This window comes from Chiloscyllium plagiosum, chromosome 11, assembly GCF_004010195.1.
Source record: "Chiloscyllium plagiosum isolate BGI_BamShark_2017 chromosome 11, ASM401019v2, whole genome shotgun sequence".
In the NCBI taxonomy this organism is placed as follows: Eukaryota; Metazoa; Chordata; class Chondrichthyes; order Orectolobiformes; family Hemiscylliidae; genus Chiloscyllium; species Chiloscyllium plagiosum.
The window spans coordinates 84,579,457-84,591,622 of NC_057720.1; the positions used below are offsets into that span (position 1 = coordinate 84,579,457).

A 12,166-nucleotide genomic window follows, 5' to 3' on the forward strand; every position below is an offset into this window, starting at 1 on the left:
CTAGTCCAGGATCCTCTCAAGGTAAACTTGCAGGTTGAGTCAGTAGTTAGGAAGGCAAATGCAATTATTTGAAAGAACTCGAATGTAAAAGCAGGGATGTACTTCTGAGGTTCTATAAGGCACTAGTCAGACCACATTTGGAGTATTGTGTGGGGCTTTGGGCCCCATAGCTCAGGAAAGATGTACTGGTCCTAGAGTGCGTTCAGAGCAGTTCACAAGAGTAGTCCCAGGAATGAAAGCTTAACATAGGAAGGATGTTTGAGAACTCTGGATTTGTACCACATGGAGTTTAGAAGGATGGGGCAGGGGACACTAATTGAAACATACAGAATACTGAGTGGTCTGGACAGAGTAGATGTTGGGAAGATGTTTCCATTAGTAGAAGAGGCCTGGACCAGAGGGCATAGCCTTAGAGCAAAGAGAAGACCCTTTTAGAACGGAGATCAGGAGAAACTTCTTCAGCCAGAGTGTGAGAGAATCTACAGATTCACTGCCACAGAAGGCTGTGGAGGCCAGGTCATTGAGTATATTTAAGACTGAGGTAGATAGGTTTTTGGGGATCAAAGGTTACTGGGAGAAAGCTGGAGAATGGGGTTGAGAAACTTATCAGCTATGAGTGAATAGCAGAGCAGACTCAATGGGCTAAATGGCCTAATTTCTGTTCCAATGTCTTATGTTCTTAGATTGGGACCTGAATATTGAAGGATACATGACATTTCAGAAGGACAGGAAGCGAGGGAAAGAGTGGAGGATTGACTTTGTTAATTAAACATGATATTAGTATAACAGAGAGGGATGACCTAAGTTCCAGAAACCAGGTCCTCAACCACCTGAAGAAGGAGCAGCGCTCCGAAAGATAGTGCTTCCAATTAAACCTGTTGGACTATAACCTGGTGAACACCGTCCAACACCGGCATCTCCAAATCATAATACGATTGAATCTGACGTACTGTTTAAGGGGCAGAATTGTGGGTCCAGACCATTGAATTTAAACAAGGGCAATTAGGGCACGAAAGAAGAACTTGCAAAGGTGGACCAACAATTTTGTTTCAGGATAAGTCAAGAGAGATGCTGTGGCAAACATTTAAGGGGATATTTGAGAAAGTGCATAGAATTCCAGTATGTATGAAAAATTCTAAGGGACAGAACCACTATCCATGGTTAACTAAAAATGTCAAAGACAGTATCGAACACAAAGAAAAGATTTTAATTGTGAAACAATAGGTGTCTAGTCAGAAAATTGGACAGAATATAAAAAAACAAAAAAATTGTAAAAGGAGGAGGAAAAAATTACAGTATTAGAGAAAGTTAGTCAAAAGTATAAAGACAGGTAGGCAAGTTTTTTTTATCTGATTTTAATAAAGAAAAGACTTAAAGTAAGTGCTGATCCTTATCCCTCGGGAATTAGAAATGGAAGACAAAAAGATGGCAGATGAATTGAACAGATATTTTGTATCACAAGGGACAGCATAATAGCTGCATTCTGGGCATAGCTGTAATTCAGAAATTGATACAGAAGGAGGAACTCAAGAAATTACAAACAATCCTGAGTAAATTGTTGGATCTGCGTGTTTCCACATCCCCGGGTCCTGATGGATTTCATCCTAGTGAATAAATTAGTCGGTGAGATAGCTAGTTGGTATTGGTTTCAATTTTCAAAAAGTCATTAAATTCTGCAAAGATTCCTTCACATTGGAAAACGGCTCATGAAACTCCTTTATTCAAAAAAAAGGGAAGGGGGGCAGAAATTCAGAAACTACAGGCTACTTAGCTTGACATCCGACTCTACCTATCGGAAAAATGCTAGAAGCTTTTTACCAGGGCACTAGGAGAAGTTCCAGACAATCAGGCAGAGCCAACATAGTTTTGTAAAAATGACAATCACATTGAACTAATTTAGAGGACTTGTTTGAAGACGTAACTTGTACTGCAGGCAAAGGGGAACCAGTGGATGTGTTGTGCTTAGATTTCCAGAAGGCATTTGATAAGGTGTGGAATAGGTTATTATGGAAAATAGAAATTCATGAAGTTGAGGCTAACATATTGGCATCATTAAATCTCCTTGGATGGCCTAATACATTCTGCCCAATCTCAATACAGATTCCAGCATGTGCAGTAATTTGCTTCTGCTATCCTTCCTGGTTTGGCCTACATGTGACCAGAGACCCATAACAATGTGGCTGACTCTTTGCTGCCCTCTGGACAATTGGGTATGGTCAAACAATGCTGGCCTAGCTAGTGACGTCTGTGAATTTTTTAAAAAGCCTGTGTTTTAAATTAAAACAGGTGCTTTAAGGTGTAAATAGAGCATTTTAGCTTCCACAAGTTCTACCCAGCAATAAGTCAATGTGATATCATTGCTATGGGGAACAGGGGCCCAGCATCAGTCGTCTTAAAATTCTAGTGCTAGATTTAAACAATGATAAGTAGCTTTTAAATGGAATCTAGCAGTTCTGCCCTGGTGAAGCAAGGAGCAAAGAGTGTGTTGAAATACCAGAGGGATTTGTGATCTTCCAAACAAGACTACAATTCTGCTGAGAGAACAGCATGGTGTAATGTAACTGGAGCAAGGGTTATTTTAAGAATCTTAGAAGGAAGACCTTTTCTGTACACGACAGCATTAGCTATTTACTAAGTAATGTTTAGTCAACATTGATTTTGTTTTGTTTATCACAGAAAATGACTTCAAACTTGGAATCTTGTTGTATACTGGCACCTCTGATTTTACCTCTGAATTAGCACCTATTATCTACTCTCTTCCCATTTACAAGGATACACAGACTCTAATAATTGCTATGTAAGCAGGCCTCCTAAACTAAAATTGCCCGTGTCCATTTACAAGCACCATTTAACTGCCACTTTGAACCTGAGCCGAAGAATTTCATTTGAACGGATTTTAAAATTTATATTTTTTAAATCTACTTCTTTCATTAAATCTGCCCAAATCTCTCCCCATCTCGATAAGTACTAATTAGGTAAAGTGAATTCCTTACCTCCAAGCACAAAAAAATTAACAAATAAGAAAAACAAACAGATGAATGCAGAAGCCTTACCTCAGAAGCTGTGGCTGTAAAATATATCGCACTCGATTGCCCGTTAGTCAGGTCCATACTTCCTATGCCACCCACCACAATAGCATTATGAAAAGCTCATAGTCATGGTGCAAGCTTCATCACTCCTGTACAAAGACACAGCACCAGTCAGTTGCAAGACTTTGACAAAAGAATTTCAGTTTCTATTTGTAAAGCACAAGAGGCACATAAAAGTTGTCAGGCTATTTCAAAATGTTTAATTTTCTCTTCTGTGACACGCTGATATACTAAAAAGCTAATTAGCACCTCAAATTAATGCCTTCAAAACGACTGCCATAAACTGACGAAGCAGCTGACAAAGGAATCATTAAAATGACACAAAAGTTGACTCCCAAATACAGTACACAAAGATTCCCAATAGGAACACATTTCTGAAAAGGAGCAAACCAATTATTGCATGTACTTTAACAACAAAGAGTTTTACATTTAAATTGTAAAATGACATAGCACAATATCTATGCAATTTAATTCCCAACATTATCTTCCTGCTCCTTGGATGCTGCCTGACCTGCTGTGCTTTTCTAGCACCACTCTAATCTCCAGCATCTGCAGTCCTCACTTCCACCGTGCTTACTAAATCCAATCTAACAATTATTTAACCTGTTTTTCTCATCAACTTGTTCAGAGATGTTATTACATACCTCTAGAGCAGGTGGGACGTGAACACTGGCCTCCTGATGCAAGGGTAGGGAAGCTACTACTGCGCCACAAGAGGATCCACTAAGTATGGAATGCTTCATGAATTTATGTATCATCCTTACAAATTGGTCATGCTAATTCTCTCTGTATCATTCCAGTTTTAGTGTATGTGCTGATGTCAGGTTATTCAGAGTATTTTCATCACAACTACTTTAACAAATGAAATTTAATTTACTGTTTTTTACATTAATATTTTCCTTATTTTCCTTCATACAGCTGGGATACGCTCCTCAGACGGCAAACTGCATTTGATCTAGAACATAGAACAATACAGCACAGAATATGCCCTTCGGCCCACGATGTTGTGCCGAACATTTGTCCTAGCTTAAACACCTATCCAATTTCCGCTTAAAGGTCACCAATGATTCTGACTCTGCCACTCCCACAGGCAGCGCATTCCATGCCCCCACCACTCTCTGGGTAAAGAACCCACCCCTGACATCTCCCCTATACCTTCCACCCTTCACCTTATATTTATGTCCCCTTGTAACACTCTGTTGTACCCGGGGGAAAAAGTTTCTGACTGTCTACTCTATCTATTCCTCTGATCATCTTATAAACCTCTATCAAGTCACCCCTCATCCTTCGCCGTTCCAATGAGAAAAGGCTTAGCACTCTCAACCTATCCTCGTACGACCTATTCTCCATTCCAGGCAACATTCTGGTAAATCTCCTCTGCACCCTCTCCAAAGCTTTCACATCTTGCCTAAAGTGAGGTGACCAGAACTGCACAGAGCACTCCAAATGTGGCCTTACCAAGGTCCTGTACAGCTGCAACATCACCTCACGACTCTTGAATTCAATCTCTCTGCTAATGAATGCTAATACATCATAGGCCTTCTTACAAGCTCTATCCACCTGAGTGGCAACTTTCAAAGAGCTATGAACATAGATGCCAAGATCCCTCTGCTCCTCCACCTTACTAAGAACCCTACCGTTAACCTTGTATTCCGCATTCTTATTTGTCCTTCCAAAATGGACAACCTCACACTTGACAGGGTTGAACTCCATCTGCCGCTCCTCAGCCCAGCTCTGCATCATATCTCATTCACATTTTTACAAGTTTATTCTACAGCCAGGCATAATTGTGTTCACCCTTGATGTCTACACAATGGTTTCTTGCCCTTTTTTGGAGGTGGTAAGAAGGCCAATCACACTAACCTAAACACTGCACTGAATAATATCAGTTAATCCAACACAAGCTTGGAATGAAATGCTAAATCTTCTAAATTTCTAGTCTCATTTAACAAAACTTCATAGTTGTAGGTAAACAATCAGAGAACTCGTGTCTTACTGAACTCTATTTTTGTTGAACTACATCATCTGCCAAACTTATCTTGATTTCTAAGTTCACAAGGGAAAATTTGAATTGTGCAAGTCCAAGTATGCATCTTTAACCCCAAGATGGGAGGTGCAAAAAAAAACACAACAATTTTTCATCTGATCACTCTCAGCATATTGTGCACTGAAATTATCCCAAAGCTGAAACATACAGTTGCAAAGCAAATTCTGATCACAGAGTTCAAATTATACATTATCTAAAATAGAAACAAAAATCTGAGAAACTCAACAGATCTGGCAGCATTTACAGAGAGAGAAAGAATTAATGCTTCAAGTCCAAAGCCACTTCTTCAGATTTTCCAGTGGAGCAAAAGACAGGAGAAGTAGTAGGGAGGTGATGGCATAGTGGTATTATCGCTGGACTGTTCGTCCAGATAATACTCTGGGAACCCAGGCTCAAATCCTGCCATAGGAGATAAAATTCAATTTTTGAAAATAGGAATAAGAGTCTAATGATGACCATGAATTGTTGGGAAAACCCCATCTGGCTCACTGATGGCTTTCAGGGAAGGAGACTGCCATCCTTAACCTGGTCTAGCCTGCATGTGACTCCAGACCCACAGCAATGTGGTTAACTCTTAACTGTCCTCTGGGTAATTAAGGATAGATAATAAATACTGACCAGAGGCATCCACGTCCCATTAATAAATTTAAAAAACAAAACTAATAAAAGCAAAATGCTGCACATGCTGGAAATCTAAAATAAAAGCAGACAATGCTGGAAAAACTCAAAAACTACTGAACCTGTAATGCAAAGCAACTTTTTCAGCACTTAACACAATTCAAACAATATGCATTTAGTTAGAGCTTTCAACACACAAGAATGTGCTCAGTTGCTCCATAAAGTCATTAAAGTAATTTAAGCCAACAAAGAAAATATTGTGAGGGCTGAATGAAAGCTTAGGTAGCGGAAATTTAAGTAAGATCTCCAAGAAAGAGAGGGAGTCAAGAACTGCAGGGTTTAGGTTGGACATTTCAAAATTATTGATATTTCTGAAAGTTGAGCAGGCTACACTGGGGTGAAAGAAGTGGGAAGCACAATAGGCCACAGACAGAAGGATAGAAAGATCTAAGCAGACCACTTTTTGGACTGACAGAAATTTCAGAGATAAGACAGGATAATGTTATGAGGGTGTTTGAGTAGGAGTATGAAAAATTTAAATTTTAGGAACTGAAGAACCAGAAGCCAATACAGCATGAATGAGGAAGATTGAATTGGACTTGCTATGGGATAGGATGGATCAGCATAATTTTGGATGAGCTGAAGATCAAGGAGAATGCTAGGTTAGCCAGAGGCAATAAAGGGAGAATGAATGTATACAAAGAGAGTGAGAGTGTGAATGTGTGTGTCTATTTGTGTGTTTGTGGTTGTAGGTAAGCTGAGTAATGAGATAAACATAAAACTTAATGGACAACAAGAAGAACTTATTACTGAATAGCTTCTCATCCTGGTGTAATTCCTTCAGTGGTTTCCTATTTCCACCAAGTATGTGCCAATTCTGGATGCGGAGTTTCTGCAGAATATTCTGTTTTTAATTCAGATATTGTACAGTCTTAAATTCAATGAATAGAATATGTAGTGCAACTGTGTCTCAGAATTTGGATGTTTTCAGTGCATGTCATTCTGAAAATGACCAGATGCAAAATTGATGGCACAACTGAGTTTAAAGATACATGATTTACATTGTCACAATTTTCACAAAAAGTGGTGAGACCCAAAATGTGCCAAAATTTACATAGATATGCTTAATCTGTGTAGCATTGTCATGTACATCCGTCATCACTACTAGCTACTCAGAAAGATACTTTGCAGTAAACAATAACATTCAACGAAAATCTTATAAGCTAGATGTCATGAAACTAAAACTTGAAATGCTAAGAACACAAGGCAAAACAACATGACTGTTCATATGCCATCCACTAGTCTAATGGTATTTTTATAGCACTGGTCTACCTTAAGTGGTCAGGAAATTTAAATAGCTAGAATTGTCGGCATCGTTCCACCTACATAAACATGCAGCAAATGAAATCTGGCAGAGATGAGATAACTTCATTCAGTGTACTTTTGCTAATTGCTGAAAAGTCTAATCCATGAAGTAGGTTCTACAACAAATAAGAAACGGTTATTAGGTGCAATTGTGGCTGTTCAGTGCTGGCAGCTGCTGCCAAGCTGCTGTATCCATTGATCACCACAGTGAGCGGCACGGTGGCACAGTGGTTAGCACTGCTGCCTCACAGCGCCAGAGACCCGGGTTCAACTCAGGCGACTGACTGTGTGGAGTTTGCACGTTCTCCCTGTGTCTGCGTGGGTTTCCTCCAGGTGCTCCGGTTTCCTCCCACAGTCCAAAGATGTGCAGGTTAGGTGAATTGGCCATGCTAAATTGCCCGTAGTGTTAGGTGAAGGGGTAAATGTACGGGAATGGGTGGGTTACGCTTTAATCTAATCTAATCTAATCTAATGAATAGATTGATCTTCAGGTTATGTTGCCATTTTCCTGCATCATCAGCTACTGTCCCTCAGATATGAGAATTGGTGCTAAGGACCTTTGCATCATACTTGCAGATCTCCTTGAAATGGTTCTTTGGACATCTGGTCATCTTGACATATAGGAGAAAGTGAGGTCTGCAGATGCTGGAGATCAGAGATGGAAATGTGTTGCTGGAAAAGCTAATGCCCGAAACGTCGATTCTCCTGTTCCCTAGATGCTGCCTGACCTGCTGCGCTTTTCCAGCAACACATTTCCATCTTGACATATAGAATATCCTTAGGATTCAACTGTCTTCCATCTTAGAAGTATACCTGAACCAGTGTAGTCACCAGTTTGATGAAGCTTTATGTTTACGAAGATTGCTGCAATCATGACTCTGTCCTTCTAGGAATTGCCAAAAATACGCCAGAAACAATGGAGATGATTGTTTTTGAACTCTCTTTCCTGTAAATCATCCTGTTTTTCCATAATCATACAAAACGATGCTAAGAATACAGGCCTCCACCTTGCATCTTAGTGCTAAGCAGCAACATAATTTAGTTAAACTGCTTTCCCTCTGCATATGTGATTTCTGCATCAACCAATGACTGTCTATTGCTATGGACCCAATGTACAAGAATTTACAGTCATTTCTAACAGTGCGTTATTAAGCATGGAAACGTGACACCTTTTTCCATTACCACGGCTCTCTTGACATTAAAGTCAGGAAGAACCTATAGTTGTGGGAGAGACAATTCTCATTACTCATTGCAGCAGAGTTTCCATAAGAAGAACTAGCATGGCATTGGTAGCACAAGCAGGCTGTATTTTTATCTTTGTTTTCTGTCTGGGTTACTATCTGACCTAGTTTGCAAGTAAACACCTTAAATTTCCACAGGGAAGACAACAGTCAGGAGCATGAGGAATAAAATAACAAAGTGGAAGCTTTGACAAAGGGTCAGTTAGACTCAAAACGTCAGCTCTTTTCTCCTCTTACAGATACTGCCAGACCTGCTAAGATTTTCCAGCATTTTCTCTTTTAGCTAGGACACAACCCTGTTTCACTTTAATCTTACCCTGAATAGAAGTGGTGCAATCAAATGGACAGTACAGCGCATGCTGTTATGGAAGAAGAGTACAATGGTTTAGTGGTCAGCACTGCTGCCTCACAGCACCAGGGACCCAGGTTCGATTCCAGCCTTAGCCAACTGTTTGTGTGGAGTTTGCCTCCAGGTGCTTCGGTTTGCAGGTTAGGTGAATTAGCCATGCTAAATTGCCATTAGTATTCAGGATGTGTAGGTTAGGTGCATTAGTCAGGGGTAATTGTAGAGTAATAGGGTAGGGGAATGGGTCTGGGTGGGATGCTCTTCAGAGGGTGGGTGTGGATTTGTTGGGCCAAAGGGCCTGTTTCCACAATATTGGGATTCTATGATCTAAGAGCATCAAACTGAGGAACTTTGGTCAATAGCCAATTCCCCTAAAATCTTGTAAAATCCTGCCCTGTTAATGGTCTTGAATACTTTATGGAGATCGACAAATGGAAAGTGAAGAAATACATCCTGTTCTTTAAACTTCTCTTGTCATGGTGTATTTAGAAAATCATGTCTACTTTATTCCAGGAGCATAGAAACCACTATATGTTTCTGGGTACACTGGGTCTAGAGAAGTTTGAGCATGACATCTCCCAAAGGCGTTCCCAGTCATAATAAGGAGTGAGATATTGCTGGAGTTACTGCAACCTCCTGTTTTAACTTTGTTTTGTATAATGCAATCATTTTGAATCACACATATCTTGTGAAACAGAGTTGTCTGCCAACAGAGATGGGGAAAATAATCACAAAGTTGTTGTCTTAGATTGAACTTGCCAAGCATCAGCATTTTGGCTTTTTGTTACATCAAGATAGCAAGCTGCACCAAATCAGACTCTCAAACAATGGGTTTAAAATACAGTGACTTTAAATCATTTGATGGCCCTCAAAATTGCTCAATTATTTCTAACTAGACTTTACAAATAATCAATCTTGGACACCAAGTTTATAATTTAAACAGAAATTAACAATTTATAACATCATTTTAACAGAATACAGATGAACTACGTAACAATCTAATTAATATTTATGACCTAAGCCCATTTGAACACCAATCCTATTTACATTCCGACAGAGAGCTATGGGATAAATTTAAATTTTTTTAAAATCATATGTTGCCAGTTCAAAAACTAATTCAATAATGAATATTAAGTCTACGCGAAATCTGATGGGTTGAATTACAGGCACACAGGATTGCATCTCACTGGAATTCCAAAATCACCTGCTAATGCAAGTAACTTCTGCAGACCTCTGGAGACTTTTCAGTATTTCCTATAGCCTGGGGTTCTTTTCTCAGAATTTCCAGCAATTCAATAAGTAAAGGATAACTATATCAAGCAAAACCAAAAAAAAAATCCATCTTCCATAGCAACACTGCCTCCTACCCAAAAACCCAGTTGGTTTCTCTTTCTTTTTCAACATTCTCCATAGTTGGCTGGCCAGAATCCATCCTCCTTTGTTTGACTGATTCAACATCCGACTAGCTGCCAGTCCCTGAGCAAAACGACATCTCAGTGTCAGTTTGTCTGTGGTGTTTTGGAAACAGCATTTAACAAGCATTACCCTCCCAGGTTGGTTCCCAACAGCAAACATCAGACTTTTGTGTTCTCACTTTTCAAAAAAAAAACTACTATTCAAAGTTCAATTCTCAATGCAATTTACAGTTCAATCCAAACTGAGAGAAATGAAAGAAAAATAATAATGATAGTCTCAACAGGCTGGCATTCTATACTTCAGTTTGCTCAGCAATGAATGCTATTTATAAATTTAACTACTGGGTGCTTAGTCCAACTGAACCATGTCAGGAAGTTGCAAGAAATCATTAACACCAATGGAGAAATGTCAGTATCGAATAAGTATGATTCACAATAATGCTCAACTCATCAGGACATCTGCTTACTTCTGTTGGGAGGATTCACCAACTTTGACAATGGTAGAATCATATGCGCTCTTGATCCCACCATACATAATGAGGATATTTCTGCTGTCATAGTTTACAGACTAATCCAACATGATTTTTTTATATTCTATCTGCATGTTTAATGGCACTCCTTTATCATAAGGCATCAAGAGATTAACCCATCCATAATTAAGAAATCACTGCCACCTTGTGGAAACAGGTGCATGAATTCACCATATTAGCAATAACAAAGTAGAAAGGTATATCAAACATGAAAGAAAATTTAACCTGATAATGAAAAGAATCAAAGAACAACTTAAATATAAAAGCACATACTTGCTTCATGGTGTGCTATTTTGTTTATTTTTTAAAAATTCATTGTAACTTTGTGCACAGCAATATTTTAAAGCATGTATAAAGTCTTGTGATGTTTAGAAGCTGCAAAGAGCCTGTATATGCGGTCCAGCCTACAGCTTTGTCACAATAAATTCATATTAAATGTTAGATTAGATTAGATTACTTACAGTGTGGAAACAGGCCCTTCGGCCCAACAAGTCCGCACCGACCCGTCAAAGCACAACCCACCCAGACCCATTCCCCCACATTTACTCCTTCACCTAACACTACGGGCAATTTAGCATGGCCAATTCACCTAACCTACACATTTTTGGACTGTGGGAGGGAACCCACGCACACACGGGGAGAATGTGCAAACTCCACACAGACAGTCGCCTGAGGCGGGAATGGAACCCGGGTCTCTGGCACTGTGAGGCACTGTGCCACTGTGCCGCCCATATGTATGCCCTCATGGAGCTTTGAATTGATGGTAAGCTTATTTTTAAATTTTCAATCAACTGTACAGAAGATGCAGAATTCTTGAAGGTCAAATAATACTTAATGTTAAGTTCTTTTTCCTGAAATCTTTACTCACTTGATGCAACTGCAACACACCAACTTCTGTGAACAACCAAAATTTTATTAAGCACAGTACAACTTTCTGGAGGAATCTTTAACACACCAGGCAGGGCTTACAAGGTCGTGGCAAAAGCTCTCCCCAAACAAAGGAAACAGTCCTTCCTTTACGCATAATCTTTATATCATACTTGGTAATGCCCACAAGACAATCTCCAGCCATTGCCCCACAGTCAGATACTATTCAAGACAACACCCAGCCACTCTCTCGCAGTTACATGCCACTCGGGGCACAATGCAGTGACCGAGGAGCTGGACAATCGATGTCTCGGGCAAAAGCCCTTCATCATTCCTGTTGAAGGGCTTTTGCCCGAAATGTCGATGTTCCTGCTCCTCGGATGCTGCCTGACCTGCTGTGCTTTTCCAGCACCACTCTGATCTAAACTCTGGTTTCCAGCATCTGCAGTCCTCACTTTTGCTAGTTGATTTTAGCTGAAAATGTGTTGCTGGAAAAGCGCAGGTCAGGCAGCATCCAAGGAACAGGAGAATCGACGTTTCGGGCATAAGCCCTTCTTCAGGAATGAGGAAAGTGTGTCCAGCAGGCTAAGATAAAAGGTAGGGATGAGGGACTTGGGGAGGGGCTTTGGAAATGCGATAGGTGGAGGG

At 39.9% G+C, this 12,166-nt stretch overlaps 1 protein-coding gene and 1 pseudogene across 8 annotated transcripts in view; both read right to left on the bottom strand.

Moving 5' to 3' along the window:
• Window positions 1–12,166, bottom strand: part of ralgps2 (Ral GEF with PH domain and SH3 binding motif 2) — a 519,857-nt gene that overhangs the window by 353,261 nt on the left and 154,430 nt on the right. For 7 of the 8 annotated variants that reach the window (XR_006313046.1, XM_043699970.1, XM_043699971.1 and 4 more), the window contains one exon: window positions 3,054–3,178. The exons of the other annotated variant lie outside the window; for it this stretch is intronic. Coding sequence is in view for 6 of the 7 variants with exons in the window: in XM_043699970.1 (XP_043555905.1) it covers window positions 3,054–3,110 (57 nt within the window). In the remaining variant the exon portion in view is untranslated. The remainder of the gene's footprint in view (window positions 1–3,053; window positions 3,179–12,166) is intronic. 8 annotated transcript variants of the gene reach the window in all.
• On the bottom strand, window positions 3,813–3,913 carry LOC122554818 (annotated as a pseudogene).